The 21400-nt window shown below is 31.5% G+C and overlaps 1 protein-coding gene across 2 annotated transcripts; it reads left to right on the plus strand.

Annotated features, from left to right (window-relative positions):
- The first annotated feature begins 194 nt into the window (after nt 1-194).
- On the plus strand, nt 195-19866 carry LOC115889787. 2 transcript variants are annotated; one of them, XM_030909867.1, is made up of 4 exons: nt 195-1073; nt 9864-9961; nt 14274-14429; nt 18728-19866. In XM_030909867.1, exons 1-4 carry the CDS (start codon nt 369-371, stop codon nt 18879-18881), a joined length of 1113 nt encoding a protein of 370 aa, XP_030765727.1. In that variant the 5' UTR covers nt 195-368; the 3' UTR covers nt 18882-19866. The 2 variants fall into 2 exon arrangements, with proteins under 2 accessions (XP_030765727.1, XP_030765728.1); XM_030909868.1 differs by having other exon boundaries at nt 14274-14433; nt 18728-18865.
- The last annotated feature ends 1534 nt before the right edge of the window (nt 19867-21400 follow it).

Raw genomic sequence — 21400 nt, forward strand, 5'->3', positions numbered from 1 at the left:
ATTATTTTTATTACAGTTTAGTTTAGTTTTTCTCGTACAAGGATAATTTTTAAACGATACAGCAAAAACTAAATCATAGAATGAAAGGAGAGCAAGTTATATTATTTTCAAGATCACTAATATTTTCAATTTTTATATTTGGCAACGTTAACCATATTTGACAGTTTTGACAGACAGATAAGTCAATCGTCAATGTCGTCATTTGAAAGTTGTCTAAAATGACAAATCAAAATAAATACACTTTTAAATATTTTTGTTAAATTTAAATTGTTATTTGAAGCAAATTTTACGTAATTCAATGCGTTTTTGAATTAATACCGAAGTTATTTAGGTTGACGTTTTGGTAACTCAAAGTCGATTAAACAGATATGTCTCCAGAAATTAATGGAAACCCGCCAAGTGTTACAAAACGAAAGAAAAATCGCGAGAAAAAGGAAGCAACCGAGTCGATGAATAACTTTGACTTGAACATGCCAAGCTGTAATTATTTTCCTGTTAATACCCTTCCATATCAGAATTATGAGGTCCCTAATAACTACTATTCTTTTATCAATTGTAATTCCACTGAACCAATGTCATTGCCTTTGTACCCTATAAGTTATCAAGGTTACACTTGTCCAAGAAGTTATATAGGAAGTGTAAGTAATGTTTCAAGAAATTCTACATTGTCCAATCAGACCTACAACATAAATCCTGAAGTGGTAGATTATTTAAGTCTGCCAGTAGTGAATGTTGACCAGAACGATGAATCTAAACGCAGATTTTCTGATCCTGGATTACCAAATGAAAGTGATTCAAGCTCGAATTCCTTTGACGAGAGAACCGTTCGTAAATTAACTCAACAAGTGAATTCATTGAAAGAAAGCAACCAGAAACTTTCTAGAGAAGTTATGGAACTACGCATCGAATTGAACCTGCTTAAGAAACAGCATAATGTCAGGCATTTTGACAGGGATTACGAACCGGGAATGATAACGGACGTAATTAGGGAAGTTAGGGAAGCAGCTAGGGTTCGAGAAGATGCATTACTAGCTCGTGTAAAACACATAATAGAAGAAAAGCATTTAGGTGTGGTAAGTAAACATGTTATTTTTTACATATATTTGTCTAACATTGAAGTATTTATCTTGGTTATATATCCTTATAGCAAAATAATGCAGAAGGAAGTTATATTTTGCAATTTAAATTTGTTTTTTTTCTCAAGGCCCACAATTATATGCCGTTTTAAAATTTATTATCCTTCTTTTTGAAGTAATTAACCATTGGTTTAAAATACAGAGACACAATTATTGTTAATAACATTAATTATTTAATATCTGCTCATGACCTCTTATTACTTATAGAAGGCTTATACTTAATTCCCTTAGAGGCATTAAAATATTTTGAGGAAAACAGTAGTAGGTATTTGATATTTTAAACAAACAGACAAACAGATAACAGATAACATTGGGCAATAAGGTAAATTGAACAAGATAAATTGTCCTTATAATGCAGAACCATGATACTTAAAATAATATTAGCTCTCCATCCAATCTACCATGACCATGACTGGATATATTATTAGGGTAATATTTTAGTAGGTATTCAAAAATTTCAATTTGGGAAATGTGGATAATTGATTGATTTTGTTTTAAGGGAAAAATTAATCAAGAAATTCGAAATTTTTTAAATCCACGCCGTGCCACGGAGTTTTTTTTTGTAATAGATAAGAAATTTTTATACCTACATAAAACCAAAATTTTAAATTTTAAACATTTAATGTAAATTAAATGTTTTTTAATTTTTAATTGAGAATAATTTAATCAGAGGTGGCTTTGAAAAAAGATCATTGTCATTTTATGTTAATAAGTTACAAGGGGAATGTCATCGATCGTCATTTCGCCGTCAAGTCAAGTCAAGTCAAATATACGCCGTTTTTGTCAGTTATCAAGAATTTACAGATTTAAGACTGTTAGATTTTAGTTTTCAAAAAGCTGAATACATTGAAAAAAAATAAAAAATTTTAAGATTAGGTATTAAAATTTTATATGATCATAATTCAAATGAATTCAATATGATTCATATTTAAAGAAATAATAATCTTAAATGATCATAATTCGTTTAAAATAGGACTATTTTCGTGAAAACTTATTCTTTAAAAAATTAAAAACAACAGTATCAAAAAGTTACTTTATTCAAAGATATGTGCCAATAACCCCTTGATAATTTAGTAAATCATAATCCAATATATCTAATATACAGTATGTCCCCCGGATTATTTTTAAGAGGAAATCTTTTTTATTATAGACATTTTGGGAAAAATGCATTCTTCGTAAAAAATGTTGCTTGTTCTAAAAATGATTAACCTCGTTTATACTTTTTCCAATTTCCATACTGTTTTAGGGAAAAAAAAAAAAAAAAAAACATGAAAATATGGGTGAACTTTTTCAAGACCTAAATATCTCTCAAATTTTCTCCAGATTTAAAAATCTCCCAAATTTTCTCAAGACCTAAAAATGAGAACGCGTTTCTATGGTAATATCATTTCGATTTCATTTTTTGATAGATGGTTATGTTATTATTAATTTTGATTTGCGTCATATTTTTGCTGTTGTTAAAGTTTTTAGTTGTTACATTTTCCAATAACTATTATCACCCTTTCCGTACCATTGAACTGAATTAAATAAATTTTGTGCTTGTTCAACATTTCAAAACAGCAAAAAATATGACATTTATTAAAATTCTATGAATAACAATCTATTAAAGAATGAAAGCGAAATTATATTAGGTACCATAGTAACGCGTTTTGATTTTTAGGATTTAGAAAAAAATCAACTATATTTTCATGTTTTTTTTTTAATTTTCTCTAAAAGCGGCTTGGAAATTTCGCAATGTGTAAACAGGATTAAGCATTTTAAAACAAGCAAATTTTTTTATGAAGAATGCATTTTTCCAAAATGTTAATAATAAAAAAGTTTTTCCTGTAGACAATTTATTTCATATCGGTAGAAAAAGATCCAACAATAATAGAATATGCAGGGTGTTCCGTTTAAAAAAGTGCAGTTATAATTTTTTTTCAACTTCCCATCGTCTTTTGTTTATTTTTGTTTCACTTTCTGGTGGTTCAGCAAGTTCTGCATTTAAAGTGTTTTACTATATATTCAATAGGTAAACCTGCTGATATCGAACTAGATATCTATGAAAACCCTTTATAAATAATTTTGAAGAAAGTGTTACAAAATTTTATTTAAATTAGCAAATTGCACCTAAAATCTAGTTTTAGGGTTATTGCTACGATTTTTTTACCACTGAAGTGGTTTACTGGCGTCAGTCTCCCATTTTTATAGGAATTATCCGGTTGTGACACTTTCGCTTTCTTTGAACCCTAATTCGCACTTTTATTAAGCGACTCATTGTTAGAGCGATGAAACGGGAGACCACCCAAAGAGATTGGGGTACGTTGGAGATAAGACTAATTTATATAGAATGGGGTTGCAAAACTTCCATATTATGTTTATATTAAGCTTTTACCGTTTTTGAATAATTATTTTCGTCAATGCACCACCCACTACCGCAAAATATATAGTGCTTTTACTTTGGAGACTATGAATATAATAAGCTCTATCTATCTTTTGTGTGATAGCACATGCACTGATTAAACCAAAATAATTCAAAAATTGTTCATGCAAACAGACAAAAAAGAATAGTGTATTCCTTTAAAATAACAAAACTTATGACAAATTCTGACACTTTTAATATTTTAGGTTTTTTACCTGTATTCTTAGACAAAGCTGTTTTTCTTTTCCTTGAAGGATAATATACTTACGGAATATGATTGAGTTTCTTCCATATAATCCATGCTAACTTAATTTTTCTGGTGTTCTGAGCGATATATTAGTTCTCCCAAATATATAACAATCTGGTCATCGACACTACGTTGTCTGGATTTTAACGTGTAAGACAATGATGTAAACAGCTTAAATTAGGTTTAAATCAAATGTATTAAAAAGAGATAAAAGTTAGGTTGATAATTTCTTTTATACGGTAATGCCAGAATTTGCATTAGAATTTCCAACCGCACAAGTAGGTGTTTACGAAAAATTTTGCATCTAGGGTTGGAACTGTATTTTTCAAAATTAGTTGACGTTCACAATTTATTGAAGGAGGAGAATTATATAGTTGAAGGAGGAGACATGATTGAAACAAGTGAGTGGCGAAATAAGAGAGAAACAATAGTAATAAAAGATGTAGTAAAATATCATAATTTATTACTTTTTAATTTCTCGTTTATTCCTTCAAGTATGTATAGCAAAATGAAGCCAGGATATTGCAAAAAAATTTCTCCCATCTTTATGGTGAAATTTTTCGTTTCAGGTGCACTCGCGGATGTGGGTTGTGGGTGAATCCTAGATTTGTTTGTCTTTATTTTGTTATAATTACGTTAACTGATGTTAATATTGTTAATGGGTATGGGTATGGAAGAATCGGTATGTACAGGGTGTTTTAAAAAACATGTGCCATCTCTTGTAGGGAGATTCCTCACGTAAAAATAGGATTTATTTTTCATATCAACATAGCATAGGTCTGATTCTGCTTTGTTTCGTAGCTACAGGGAGTTTAGCGATTACATAGCCTTTATTAGATAGCCTTTTGGATTTCGATTCGAATGAAATTTTGGGGGCAAAAGCTATTATAAGCGAGACATATATTTTAATGCTAAAAAAGTGTCAACATATTCACCATGGACGTGCATATGGGTTATAACTGGAATATTAATAAAAATTATGTATGCCACTGATTTTTTTTTCTTGTTAGCGAAATAATGTTAGCCGTTTAATGCCGACTAAAAGTTGTCTCTTGATATTTTGTCGATATCAGCCTCCTTGATAAGATAAACGTTTATTAACGTATATATTATATAAAACTATATATAAAAAAACTATTTATATAATTATATAAACGCTAAGACATTTAAATTGTGCATCTGATTCACGTAAAATATACAGGGTGTTCCATTTAAATTAAAAAAGTTATTGCCCTTTAAAGCTAGTAATTATTTAATATAAATTTTTGGACACTGTATAAAGTAGTATTTATTATTACAACACAATATCTGATCAATAAATAATATTCAGTAAATATTTAGTACTAAAAACTTTGATACCCTTGGAGAAAAAAAACCTTAAAAATTTTTGCTGCAATTTCATAAAATTGAAAATATTTCAAAAACAGTAAGGTTTAAGTGTGATAAAGCTTAATCAAATTTACCTTTATTTCAATCGTAGAATATCAAAATAGAATAATATACAGAGTGTTCCATATAAAAAATACAACTATAATATTTTTTACTTACTTGGGACACTCTGTATCTTGTAAAAATATTTTTAAATTGTAGCTCTAATAGTCCTTCAATGAACCCAAAATTTACAATACGATATTGCGATATTAAGCTGATAAGAATAGATATTATATTTTGATCTGTGATAAAGGTTGAGTAGAGGATCACAATGCTAAAAGCGTCCGCCGTAACTGAGTTTTGATTGCTTTGGTTTCAATATTTTTTTGGGGGTTTCATTTTTGGTGTTATTTATGGACGATCCGCACTTTTTTCGTTAGACAATATCATAAGTGTCCCTCTTCTCAAATTTTGTATAGAAAATTTTAAGAATTCGACGAACCTAAAAGGTACCAGACCCGGAATTTCAGTATTTTAAATCTCATACCATGTTAGAAGAAATCATATTTATAACCTCAATAACCTCAACCCAAACACATTTTAAAATACACCGAATCTACTATCTCCAAACCGACCGAAAACCGAATTCTCTCCGTAATCCTGCTCCGCCATAATAATTTCGTCGTCTCATCCGACCAATAATATTGGGATTTTGGAGCGTCGCCGTTCGGTAAAATTAGACCTCTCCCGTTAAGTAAAAAGCCATTAAGGACCGCGCGGTCGGCCCCCGTATCGGGTTGCGGTGTAACCGGAGCCCCGTAGCGCGCGGCGGGGGGCGCCGAAGAGATTGGCCAAGCGGGGGCGCCCCGCTGCGGCTGGTGTGGCCCCGGATCATCCACACCCTTCCGCAGAGAAGTCTTTCGAGGAATTAGAGGGTAAATTAGACGTGGAATATGCGCTGCTGTTTTTAATAATAGGCGTTTAAAGAATGTCATGTATTTCGAATTTCGAGTTGATAACTGTCCCACTGCCATGGACGTATTATCGATATATCATTTTATTGATTTTATGGAAAGCACTGTTCATTAAAATGTTGTATCCTATGTTATAGGGCTTGTTTCTCTCTACAATTTCCTGTCTGACAATGTACCGTTTGTGTCGGGGAAGGGCCCATAGTTTAATAGTTGTCGATTTTCCAAAGAAATCAGTACATGTATATTATTTCGTATATTTTTCATTTTATTGATTTTATGGAAAGCACTGTTTATTAAAATGTATCCTATGTTATAGGGCTTGCTTATCTCTACAATTTCCTGTCTGACAATGTACCGTTTGTGTCGGGGAAGGGATCATAGTTTAATAGTTGTCGATTTTCCAAAGAAATCAGTACAGGTATATTATTTCGTATATTTTTCATTTTATTGATTTTATGGAAAGCACTGTTCATTAAAATGTTGTATCCTATGTTATAGGGCTTGTTTCTCTCTACAATTTCCTGTCTGACAATGTACCGTTTGTGTCGGGGAAGGGCTCATAGTTTAATAGTTGTCGATTTTCCAAAGAAATCAGTACATGTATATTATTTCGTATATTTTTCATTTTATTGATTTTATGGAAAGCACTGTTCATTAAAATGTTGTATCCTATGTTATTGGGCTTGCTTATCTCTACAATTTCCAGTCTGACAATATACCGTTTGTGTCGGGGAAGGGATCATAGTTTAATAGTTGTCGATTTTCCAAAGAAATCAGTACATGTATATTATTTCGTATATTTTTCATTTTATTGATTTTATGGAAAGCACTGTTCATTAAAATGTTGTATCCTATGTTATAGGGCTTGTTTCTCTCTACAATTTCCTGTCTGACAATGTACCGTTTGTGTCGGGGAAGGGCTCATAGTTTAATAGTTGTCGATTTTCCAAAGAAATCAGTACATGTATATTATTTCGTATATTTTTCATTTTATTGATTTTATGGAAAGCACTGTTCATTAAAATGTTGTATCCTATGTTATAGGGCTTGCTTATCTCTACAATTTCCTGTCTGACAATGTACCGTTTGTGTCGGGGAAGGGATCATAGTTTAATAGTTGTCGATTTTCCAAAGAAATCAGTACATGTGTATTATTTCGTATATTTTTCATTTTATTGGTTTTATGGAAAGCACTGTTCATTAAAATGTTGTATCCTATGTTATAGGGCTTGTTTCTCTCTACAATTTCCTGTCTGACAATGTACCGTTTGTGTCGGGCTCATAGTTTAATAGTTGTTGATTTTCCAAAGAAATCAGTACATGTATATTATTTCGTATATTTTTCATTTTATTGATTTTATGGAAAGCACTGTTCATTAAAATGTTGTATCCTATGTTACAGGGCTTGCTTATCTCTACAATTTCCTGTCTGACAATGTACCGTTTGTGTCGGGTAAGGGCTCATAGTTTAATAGTTGTCGATTTTCCAAAGAAATCAGTACATGTATATTATTTCGTATATTTTTCATTTTATTGATTTTATGGAAAGCACTGTTCATTAAAACGTTGTATCCTATGTTATAGGGCTTGTTTCTACAATTTCCTGTCTCACAATGTACCGTTTGTGTCGGGGAAGTGATCATAGTTTCATAGTTGTCGATTTTCGAAAGAAATTAGTACATGTATATTATTTCGTATATTTGTCATTTTATTGGTTATAAGATATACCATACGATAAAAAAACGGCGTCAAAGATGGCTGGGGAATGGCAATCTATGATATTATTTTGCCGGGGTCAAGCCTTTAAGATGCCATTTACTTGGCTCGTACTCTTCTGTATTTTTTAATGGCGCTTACTGCCAGCTGGCCTTCAGAAGGTTGTAATTTATTTTTATTTGAGTAAAATTGATTTTGAAATGTTTAGTTTAAAATTCGAGAAAATATTTTTTTTTTTGGGAAATAGATTTGTGTAACTGGAAACGTTCTGTTCTTTTTGATCTTTCTATAATAATTAGTGTTAATTTTTGACACGTTTTGAAGTTTTTATATTTATTTTCAGTAAATGACGTCTAGAGCTTGACCTCGCCAAAATTATCATTCTTTCTTAAAAGATGAGGAATTGTACCCTGAATTCTAGACTATTTAGGAAACACCCTGTATAATTCTATTTATTATTGGGATGTCTGCGAAACTTTGTTAGTCATTAGTGGTAATTATATTAGTGTTTCTTAGATATTTTTTAGTTTCTAATTGTTCTAGTAAGTCTAATTTTATACATATTTTTTTTCTCAGAATGTAGTAAAATCAGTATTATCTAAATCTATGAAATGGTCGTTTTCAATAAAATGTGTGGACATTCAAGGACTTTTTGTACTACTTAAGATATTTTTATGCTCCTTAATTCTACATCTAATACTTCCATTGTACAGGATTTTTAGAGATATTTAGTGCCATATCTTCAGGTGCCATATCTTCATACTTGAGGTAATTGGTAAACTTTAAATGTAAGATCCCTAAGGTTTTACCTGATCCGCCAGAAAGTTAAATAAAAGAAAACAAAAGACGATCAAAAAATGTATAACTTCACTTTCTTTTAATGGAACATCCTGCATATTAAAGTTTTTTTGAAAGATCTTTATCTTCCGATTTCAAAGTTATATCTTTGTCTATACCGGGTGCGTCTCAAAAGTGGCTCACCCCTATAACTTTTTCATTTAATTCATTTAATTCTTAATCATTAATAAAACGAGATTTGGTATGTTAGTATATGACATAAATTAGGATTGATTGACGTATTCAATTGTTTTCGGTCACTTCCTTTTTCATCGGAAATGACTACAATTTTTGATTTTTAAATGGCACCCTCAGTATTTTTTTACTTTATTCGAAAGAAAATAGCACTCTGAATAGAATGACATATCATATGTCAACTTTTGACATTTTCGCATATGGTTTATTTGAAATTATAACTTGCGGTTCGTAACGAAAATTTGACTCGAAATACCAAGTGTGTGGTATCAAATTATTTGTAAAAAAATGCTTTTTCCAAATATGCTAATGAGCCACCCTCGTTCCATTTGAAAAAATTGAGATATGATTAAAAATACGATTTAAGAATTTTCTAACTGGCTAGGATAAGACACTAAAAATATTAGACGATCAAATCTATTTTCCAGGGCTCCTTGATTAAGAATTAGTGTTTTTAACATAGCCATGGCACTCTAGATTGAATTTTAAAATACGATTTTTTATTAAGCGAAAATGTCAAAAGTTGACATATGATATGCCATTCTATTCAGAATGTTATTTTCTATCGAATAAAGTAAAAAAATACCGCGGGTGCCATTTAAAAATCAAAAGTTGTAGTCATTTCCGCTGAAACAGGAAGTGACTAAGGACAATTGAATACGTCAATCAATCCTAGTTTATGTCATATACTAATATACCAAATCTCGTTTTTTTTTATCTGAAGAAATAAAAAAGTTATAGGGGTGAGCCACTTTTGAGACGCACCCGGTATATAATGTTATCCAAAAACCAAATCAAGGGTTATATATAGTTTTTCTACATTTGCATGCAACGTTTTAAAAGAAAATGCATAATGTGCCTTGAAGACCATAATATAAATGTAATACATTGTATCTATCTTATTGAAGGTTGAAATTAAAAACATACCAAAACTGTGTAATAAGTATATAATATGAATCATTATTTTTTTTAATATTTTGTTTCAGAATCATATGAATTTGGTAACTGAGAAGAATAGGAATAATGACAGAATCTCCAAACTTGAGGAGCAGTTGAAGAGTCTTACAGTGAGTAATAACTCAAGGTAAGTTTTTTAATACTTACTAGTTACGTTAAATTTATCTACTAGCATGACATTAACTTTGACATTAAAAAAGATATTCAAATTACAATTCTCTCAACATACAAAGAACATGTAAGAGGTCAAAAAACGTTTTCATTTCATTCTACTTAAATTGTTATTAAACAACTCTTTAAGTATACTCCAATCATTATATCTAGAAAATATGTGATATTTTACAAGGTGGAGCACTGGTTTACGAATCATTGATTTCATACAATTGATATGTCATAAGACTAAATTTAGATATATACAGGTATTACAGATAATTACAGCTTATTATAAAATTGACGTCTGATTTATTTAGTAAATATTTTTGTGTATATTTGTTTTTTTATTTTCGTTATAGCAAGGTTGAAAAAGGCGTTTTTTAAACTATTTAAACAAAAAACATGGCCGACATGGGTAGTTTTCTCGCCCAGTCATTGGCAGTCGCTTGGCAGTAAAATGATATTTTGGCAGTACATGTACATTTTTTACCCAAGTGAGACACCTCTCGGTTAAAACAGAGTTTTAAATATGTTTCAAGCAATTTTAAACGAATATTTGCAAATTTATTAAGCACGTTTAAAACATTTGTTTAGTTAGGTTAGGTTAGGTTAGGTTGCAGGCTATACTACCAGACTTAGTAAATTATTATATTATTAATTATTATTATTTTTTCTTTGTTGATATCATAAATGATGATTTTCATTAAATTTATAAATGACTATGATGTGGATAGGGTAGATGGAATAGAGTAGTGATCCCAAGAAACAGTTTTTGTTTTATAAGTGTGTTAGGAAACTTTCCAACACACCATATTATACAACCTAAACGCATCTAGAATGGTTGTCGTGAGTTATTGGTAACCATTATATAACACTTATATGCCCTAAACGGTGCCTTTTATAAGTGTTCCTGTGGTAATCCTCAACACTCAAGGTGTGCAACCAAAGTCCTGAAAACTTTCTCAACACCTTTAGGTATATATCCTATCGAGTTACCGCTATAAAACTGAAAAAGGGTATATAATAGTTATATAGTGGTGTTGAGAAGGTTCCCAGAGATTACCTCCATAGAAATATCGAGCATGCGCGTTTTTGAAAATAAACTTGTTTCTTTCTGACTAACTACTTTAATATTTGCCTCTTTTTTTAACATAAAAAGAAGATATGATCTTATTGCTCCAAGTTGTCCTACGCAGATAATCCAGACCAGACACAAAATGATGCCATCCCTGTCATAGCCTACAAAAGCGTTTGCGTTATGCAAATGACTTTATAGAAATTACTGGCTTAATAAAATCTATTATGCCTAGCCAGAGTACTAAATACATATGCGATATTAAATTTACTGTGTGAAAATCACTTTTACCTCCAAAAAACACATGCGCCCCCAAAAGCAGAATTATTTATTAGATTTTTTTATAAACAAAAAAAATATGGTAAATTTTTTGTAATGAAAGTCAAATTTATTAATATAAATAATAGAACATACGACTTTTTTAATACATAGAAATAACTGGCAACTGGCCAAAATATAGTTTTGTACCAGTTTTCAACGTTATCTTAGAAATACTCATTGTAGCCAAAAATTATGACATCAATAATAATGGCGTCCATTATATTTAAAGTGCTATATATTACTTTAGGGTCTATAACATACTCATCAACCATTATTTAAATTATTTACACCAAAAAAACACCAATTTTAGTGTTTTATACAACTATAGGTGATACAAATCACCATTATAAATGCCGGGGTGTTTATGGCTACTTTTAGTCACCCAGAAAACCTTTATGTAACCCGTGGTGTCGACTGTAGCGGCTCCCTGTGAACGAAGTTTGACATTACAACAATTTGACAGAAAATGTGCAGAAAACAAAACATAACTTCATAAAATTGAAATAATACTGTTTTGGTTCAATTTGATCTATATTTAAAGTGGTAGGACTTTGCAAAAGAGTCCTAGGGTCCTTTGGTACTTTGGTAGAACAGTTATGAATGAATTGACTATAGAAAAAAGCTCTTTAAGTGCAGAATGTGTAGTGTTAAAGCGCAAAGCTCTTTCTCTTATGTTAGAGAATGCCTTAACCAGGCATCTTCCTGTTCCTGATGGTTTTGGCAACTTTCTGTTGGAAATATCTCAGGTTAAGCCTGATCTCTGCTTGTGGATGATAAATTTGCATGTTGGCTTTCAATATTGGTAGGTGTAGTTTGAATGAGGTTTGGATTATTCCTATTTTTTTAAAATTCTGAAGAACCTTTCTTTTGAACGTAGATATATTTTTGTGTTTTGTCCATTTTTTTTTATTATTCATTATAATACTGAATTGCTTTGATTTCTAATATATTATTTGTTTTGATTATATTAAACATTTGAGGTTATGTCATTAGGTTTGATATTCGGTAACTACAGGTTATCTAAAGCATGCAAACATTTGAAAGGTGCAAAAAGACGATTTGGGGGAACAATTATATAACTTGTAGTATTATTGCTTACATAATGGTTCTTAATAACACCTTAAATTATATAGTGTATATCTTGCGTACCTTTATAACACCTAATACCAGAAGTTATATAAAATAGATGTGAACACCTTTATAAAACCTTATTTTTAAACCTTTAGTAACAAGAACCTCTAGTTTTATAAAGAAAGTGATAAACAACATTTCAAGGTTACTATTAGTGATAAGTAACCAACGCTACACTTATATAAATCAAAACACTGTAAGACACCAATGAGACATTTATTAAACCTTTATATAACTAACCTTGAGAATATATAACCTAAAGGAACTTAAAATGTTACTTGGGATGGTCTTGGTCTTGCAGGATCCAGTCTTGGTTTTACACTTTTTTTAATAGATTTTTACCAATAGAGGTACTTTCTACTTAGAAAATCTTTAAATAAATAATAGCTATTATAATAGTTTGAGTAATTTAAATCAAATTAAACTTTGTGAAAAAAGAAACAATATTTGTCTGGTAATTTTTTTATTTTTCAATCTTGAATCTGCATTGCTTTATTTATTTTTTTTGCAAAATTCGTGAAAACTATTTGCAATGAATTAAAACAATACTGTTAAACCAGTAAGTAAATTTTATATCATATTCATTTATTTGAATGCTGCCATATAAATATACCTATGTACCCATTAGATGTTGTGCGCATCTCACTTCTACGCTGTTTAGATGTTATCAAATAATGTTTTATCAAAGTTGACTTTGACGGCTTTGTAGCATCCAAGTAAGTTGAAAACCAGCCTAGTTACTTTGATGTTAGAACGCCTTCCAACTCGACTTTGATGAAAAAGTCAATACTAATAATAATACTACACAAGCAAGTAAGACATTATTATATGCACAGTTATATCGCAGCATCCAAGTGTGCTTGGTCCAAGTAACTTGGATCGAGTCATCCCGCCTTTTTAGGACCACTATCGTAGGAAATTTTAATAAAAAGTAGCTTTTAACCTGTAGAATAATCTTAATAATTATTTTAAAATTGCATATTTTCCTTTTTTGTTATACCTGCAATTTCCCTAAAACTGTAGTATACTGGTAGAATCAGGGTATCTAATATATTTAAAATCAGTTTTAGTTTTGGCGGCACCAAAATCATTGTAGACCTATGTTATAGATTAAAAGAGTAGCAAACCAGCGACTGAAAAACTTTGTTCTTTTGGCTACGTCCGCGAAATAATTCGCCAGGACCGAAGGTCTCCTCCGTATACGCCGCGCTCGTATCATGCGACACGTCCTCAACGTTGTGTTTGCACAAAGGGCGGCGCGGCGGTCGCCCGTCCGCCCCACGAAAGTATATGGGCCGCGATAAGACATGTTCCTGCGCTATCGCGGAGGACCGGCGGTCGCAGGACGTGGCCGGAGACGATAATAAAAGGATCCACGTACCGTCCGTCTCCCCTCTTCCCACCCGGAACGCTGGATTTTTAACTCGGAGAGATTTAGTTTTGTTGGCGCGAGATGCGCGGCGTAAAATGTTGGATTTACTGCTTCATTTAGAGGATATTTAGTTGCAGATTTAATTTAAAAAACTATTTTAGCAACCCGAGTAAAAAATAGTTGATAGGTTGATTTGGATATCCCCTTTTATCCTGGTTTATAGCATTATGTATGTTGTTATCGTCCCACTATCTTGGTAGATGCTTAACTAGCCTTAGAGGAGTATTACTTATATGCAAATAATTTAGCCCAATAACTCGACTAACGACTTACCCTGACTCTGTCGAGCCAGTTAAGGTAATAATTATACTTTTTCAATTGTTTCAGGTCTGACGATTCGATCATCTTAAACACATCGTTATCGGAGGACAAAAACAAATCTGCTCGACAAGTTTTAGATCTGGAACGGGAAGCGTTACAATTAAGAAGAGAATTGCAGGACACTAGGGCCAAGAAAGAAGAAGCCGACCACAAGCTTTTACAGTACGTACGTATTTAGTTGAAAAATATATTATGACTTTTTTTATTAACTACTTCTTAGTTATTTTTACAATGCTAAATTCAGACTTTCAAAAAATAATTCTTGTTTCATTTCTATAGAATGCATTGTCTTCAACAAAAAGTTTTAAGAATGCTCTAAACGTGATCTCTCTTTAACAAACACGTTTTGATTTGAGTGTTTGACATACTTGATTTACTATAGCATTTTCATTTAATAAAAATTATTCTGAAGATATTATTAATTAATTTAATTAGATTAACTATATTATTCGCGCTTAAGCTTCATTTAGAACCTCGCAATTAGTGGAATCATTCACAATGTCTAAAAAACACAATTAGAACTGATAGAATATCCTAGCAACAGCTTGCAGTAGTCAGTTGTATCCATAAAGAAAGCCAAATATTTATCTTATAAAACAATAAACTTTTGATTTCTAACTATAATTTCTCTTGACGGATGATAATCAAAATCAAAATGACATTCCCCGCAAATTTTGAAGTATAATTAGTGGAAAAGTTAAAAGTTTGTTAATTTTTTCTACTAATTGTTGTAATTGTTCTGAATGCTTACATTAAAATTCAAGGAACAAACTTCTACGCTAATTGAAACCGCTAATTTATTCCACTAATTGCGAGGTTCTGAATGAAGCTTTAGTAGCATTAATTGTAATGACATGACATACGCGACTACAAAATCTGTGGTGGTGTAACGCTAAAAATTAAATGTATAAGTTTGTATTTATTTTATATCCAATTGGTTTAAAAAGCACACACTTTTCAGAGAACATGTTGAAAGTATAATCTATTCCTCATCTTTCATCAGATTTATTCCATGGAGTGGCTTGATTGCTGTTCCCCGCGATACTTCCCCGTGACGTTCGATGTATTAAGCTATAAGTATTAGTGAAAACTAAGTACTAGTGATGCGATAACTCGAGCGAAAATTCGCTCGAGTAGTCGATTATTGAAATAACCGACATCGCTCGATTATGAACGAGCGATACAAGTGACGAGTACCAAGCGATCCTAGAACGAAATAAATTGAAATCCGATTTTAATGTGACATACTCGATAAAAAGCCGAACGAATTTTCTACATACATTGCAGGTAGCAAACTTATACGACGCCGTATATACCGGATGCGTCTCAAAAGTGGCCCACCCCTATACCTTTTTTATTTTTTTTTAGATAAAAAAATGAGATTTGGTATGTTAGTATATGACATAAATTATGATTGATTGACGTATTCAATTGTTTTCTGTCACTTTCTGTTTCACCGGAAATGACTACAATTTTTGATTTTTAAATGGCACCCTCGGTATTTTTTTTTTACTTTATTCGATAGAAAATGACATTCTAAATAGAATGACGAGGGGTAAACCGCAGAGGGAAAAGTGTACACCGTAATTCCTTTTACTCAAATAATTCCTCAGAATTCCTCGTAATTCCTTCGGAATTCCTTGGAATTCCTGGTCTTCAAGGTCAAGGTCAATCATTCAAGGTCTTCCTTGGAATTCCTTGGTACGAACTCGGTAACTCTTTCAGTCTGAACCAGCGTTGCCACCTCGGTTTCGCAGTTCCGCTATGAATTTTCTGGTGATTTTTATAAATGTCTAATGTCTCTATAAGTACTAGATCTAACAATAAAAAGTACTATTACGAGATTTACGTTTTTTTAGTTAAATTTTAGGACTAATAGGGGATCATGAGGTAAAAATACTGGAAATATGTCGGCACTTATTAAAATTAATTTTTCTCGGGATTTTTTAAAATGATAGGTACCTAGTTATACTCGTATCTATAGGAAAGGAAATTAATAAAACTTCAGTTGCACGTCATAATACGATCACCAGTAAATTCCATAAGATTACGCATGGTATCATTGATGAAGTGCACCTAAAGTTGTATTAATTTCCCTATAGTATATACCTAGGTATTATTCCGAGGAAATGAAAAAATCAACTTTACACTTTCTGAGTACTGAATAAAAAAATCTTATGAGGGTTTCTTTAAAATGGCGAAAACGTTATAAGTAGATCTCTCGGGGGTGGTTCGGCCGTACTATTGGAAAATATTTTAGATATATAATCGAGGGTACAATATTAAATTAAAAGAATATCTAACCTGTAGATATTTGATATTGGGAAATTTTGGAAGCGAAACGAAAACGGGTAGTAAAAAAAAGTTTAAAGTTAGTTTTAGTTTAAATTTAGTACTACCTATTATAGTATTCATGGTTTACTAATGTTCGTTAATTTTTTATAAAGTTGCTTGTAATTCCTCTTAATTCCTGTGGAATTCCTCTAAATTTCTAAGGAATTCCTTGGAATTCATTGGAATTCTTACGGAAATAATTGAAATTCCTAGTAACTCTTATGGAATTCCTCGTAATTCCTTGGAATTCCTTCATAGTGTACACCATAATTCCTCTGCGGTTTACCCCTCGTAGAATGACGTATCATATGTCAACTTTTGACATATTCGCTCAAAAACAAATTGTATTTTAAATTTCAATCTAGAGTGCCATGGCTGTGTTAAAAACACTAATTTTTAATCAAGGAGCCTTGGAAAAATAGATTTGATCGTCTAATGTTTTTAGTGTCTTGCCCTGGCCGGTTTAAAAGATGCCCAAATCGTATTTTTGATAATATCTCAATTTTTTTCAAATGGAACGAGGGTGGATCATTAGCATATTTCGAAAAAGAATTTTTTTACGAATAATTTGATACCACACACTTGGTACTTCGAGTCAAATTGTCGTTTTTAGAATTAGAATGAGTGGGAGGGGGGTTAATCACTTCGACCTTACAGATCCATTGTGTCCCCCTTTCTTGAATCATAACTCATCATACAGTCCCAGGGCTTTGACAAAAGCCAGTATCTGGGACGGTTTTATAGAGGGTAGTTCTCCATCTCCAATATCAGTCGTACCAAAATTCATGGCACGAATGGTTGTCGTCTCGGCGCACTCAGTGATGAGGTGTACTGGTGTTTCACCATCTTCCCCACAGAATCTGCATTCGCCGTTTCTTCTTAGTTTCAATCTACTGAGGTGTTCATTGAGGAGACAGTGTCCTGTTAAAAACCCCGTGACAATCCGAAGATTGTTCTTACTCAGACCCAGGAAGATCTGTGATTTTTCTTGATCATAAGCCCTCAGAAACTTCTTCGAGTGTCCTAGACCATTGCAAGATTTCCATTCCAGGTTGCGGATGGAATCTTTCAAGTTCTTGAGTTCCGCCTTGAGTTGAGTCTAAAATTCTAATTCTAAATTGTCGTTATGAACCACATGTTACAATTTCAAATAAACCATATGCGAAAATGTCAAAAGTTGACATGTGATATGTCATTCTATTCAGAGTGTCATTTTCTACCGACTAAAGTACAAAAATACCGAGGGTGTCATTTAAAAATCAAAAGTTGTAATCATTTCCGGTGAAACCGGAAGGGATCGAAAACATTTGAATATGTCAATCAATCCTAATTTATGTCATATACCAACATACCAAATCTCGTTGTTTTATCTGAAAAAAATAAAAAAGTTATAGGGGTGAACCACTTTTGAGACTCACCCGGTATATTTATCCGTTGCGTGTCTGAGGGACAAAATTTTACGACCTACATCGACAATGCTTCGAAATACACTAAATCAAGCGATCAAGCGAATTGTTGGCCGCTTACTAATTGCCGTTCATTACCGAAAGAATATGTGCCCTGCGCACGCAACTTACTGCTTGGCGCTTGGCGTTAACGAGTACTTACAACATGCAACGGGTGAAAACGTATTTTTAAATACGAGTGATATTTCGCTCGAGTGATCACTCGGTTATTGCAATCGCTTGATACTCGAGTACTCGATTATTGAAATTAATCGGTTTTTCCCATCACTAATAAGTACTACAAGGAGACCCATTGCAATAATTTTTGTGTAAACGCTAGCCTACAAACCAAAATCTCAATGCGGGCATGTTTAATTTTGTTTCTGCAACTTTGAAACGCAATTGTTCGGAAACCTCTGGACAAAGAGCAACATAGTAGGATACCACTGAAAATAGAATTAAACGTAATTTAAAAACGATGTGCCACTTGACCCCCATACCCATTTAAGATTGCAAAGGTGACATCTAGCCCTCCTAGGGGGTTGAAAGAAAAAGGCCCCCAAAAGGGTCCCCCTTACAAATGAAATTGACGTGTCTTTCCGATTTTTCATATTTTTAACTGCAAGAAAGATATAAAAGGTGGGAGGTTTTAAGATTGATACAGTGTTTATATTTTTTCAGATTGTCTAGTATGTTACGTCGTAGCGATGTTACACCATCCGATCCGTCCGAAGATGGAAAAACATCCGTAGACAGTCTTTCCACCATAACAAGCACGTCATCGGTAGCTCCACCCCTCAGAGTGACTTTATCAGGACCTGTAACAGACTTGTAATCTCAAGACAATATTCGACGATCTAAGCTCTCTATTTGAAAACAAGACTTAATAGATATGGTTGAAGACAAGGTAAAACTAAAATGAAATATAAGGTTGTAATTTCAAGCATTCCATTGTTATGTTTATAAGCTTATATAATCTAAATTTACACATTTTTTTTCATAAATTTGGTAGTAGTGTGGGGCATCTGTGTTACCTTAGGTATTTGTAAATGTTTCTTTTGTTGGTGCTAGAAAAGTTAAAGATAGTATTTTTTAGTCTTTATAAATAACAAAAAAAAAACACAAATCTGAAAAAATACTTTATCTAAAACTAATGGTGATACAGGGTGGCCGAATGTTTAATATAGGGTTTTCTTTTTTGAGATTTCTACTGATTTTTTTTTTGGAGATATACAGTAGGATTGAAATATATTTGTACACTTGTATGTTGTGTCTTTTTTGATCACATTTTAAATATAACATAATATCGGAATCTATCATAAACTTATATACCCAGGGGTTTTTAAAATACGATAATTCTTAAACTATAATTCTCAGCACATTTAAAGCTCTATCAAAATTATAAATATCATTTTTCCACTATCATTTTTTTTTAATGAAATACGATTTGTTGTTTGAATTTTTTGCTGTAACTGCTAGTAAACGCCACGAATATTTGGGAGTGATTCATCGGTCGCTACCATGTGAACTAATCTGTTCAAGGTCACATAAAACTTAATTCCAGTGCCGTGGTGTTTAAAGTCATATAATAATCAATATATAATCTGAGGTAATTTGTTGTTTTAAGTTCAAAGTCTTGTGAAAACATATATTTGGTTATAAATATAAAATGGAAAGCCCTATTGGTCGCACAGCAATAGACTGACGCATAAAAACGAATCAATCAAAGAAACGCGATATAGTATCGTCTTTGTCAATCACGCTAACATTTTAGAATAAGTAGGAGGAGCGCAGGCAGATGATTAGACCGGGCCTTTAAAAACTTAGTTCTGCGATAAAAATTTACGTTTTAAATGTAAAAATGATAGCGCGCGTGTCGATTCTAACTTCATCAAGCGATGAATCACTCCCAAACATTCGTGGCGTTTACTATATTAATTGAAACTCTTAATACAAAATTAATATTTACACAAATACTCATAATAACATATAAAACTAATTAAGATTTACTGTGCCGATGCAATTGATAATAATTATTAAATAATGAATATAAACTATATAAATTGGATATAAATCAACCCCAAACCAAACCATCCCATTTAAAAAGCTTCAGCTTTAAAAGAATAATTTATTTGAATCATCCTGTATATCTCTATGAAAATATTTGTACGGAAACCTGATCTAGAACTTTTTTTGATCGTTTGATCATAGACGTTTATCATTTCTACCAACTGCATTTTTTTTGTTATTTTTGTCTATTACTTGTAATTTTAAGCAATAAGATTTTGTGATTATTTAAATTCATTTGATCAAGGATCAAGATACAATCTCGCATTTCAATAACAAGAATTAAAAAAATTTATTTTTTAAAGGATGTCGAATTGTGGGAAAGATAATCTCTAACTATTTTTTAGAGCGTTGTTATTGATTTTATGGATTTTTTCTCAATCTTTATATTATATCAATACACATAACATAAGGCAAGAAATATACATTTCTATAGAAAACTGCCAATTATATTTGATTAATATACAATATTCTGTTTATATACATTACAAATTAGTTATAACATACTCTAAAATTGGCATGTTAGTTTAGTCAACATCATTTGTAAACATAAGTTGGAATTTACTTTTAAGTAACAAACTGTATTTTTTATTATTTTTTTTTTCGTACACAGAAATATACAAATTTTCTTTTATTATGAACTTGCAGGGTCTTCAAACAGTGTCTTATAACTCATATCTTTACTGTTATTATTATTATTTAGATGGGGTATTAGGTAGATTTATAATATTCTGATATAGTAAGAATATAAAAACCTATTAATCAGACTGACACGGTAATATTTGTTTAATAATTATTTATAATAATAGGTCTAATTAATTTTGCTCACTTGGTCAAGGTACTTACTTATAATAGTGCTATAATAAGTGTAGAAACTTCCACGGTAGCCTTAATTAATATTAAATATATTATAATAGTAAATCAATATTTATATGATAGTGAATGATAATTTTTTTAAATCATTCTAATACAATCAGACCGTTAATATTGGTCAAATTATAAAACAAGTGGATCTAAATTTTATTGAGATTGTATTTTACATATCGTATGTAAGTGTTTTTGTTTTGTTTCTAACGTTTAACACTAGTTAGTATCAATATCCATGTGCCTAATGATTACACAATAAATCGGAATTCACTGAAATGTTCATTTATACTAGGTTATTTAGTATGAAATAAAGTAATATTTTTTCAACATGTTGTTTCCTTTAATTATAGATAAAAGAAATAAATTTTGATTGGAATGCTTGGGTTTTGGATCACGTACGTTGTACAAGGACAGAAATCC

This window comes from Sitophilus oryzae, unplaced genomic scaffold (assembly GCF_002938485.1).
Source record: "Sitophilus oryzae breed Bouriz unplaced genomic scaffold, Soryzae_2.0 scaffold_847_pilon_pilon, whole genome shotgun sequence".
Classification (NCBI taxonomy): Eukaryota; Metazoa; Arthropoda; class Insecta; order Coleoptera; family Curculionidae; genus Sitophilus; species Sitophilus oryzae.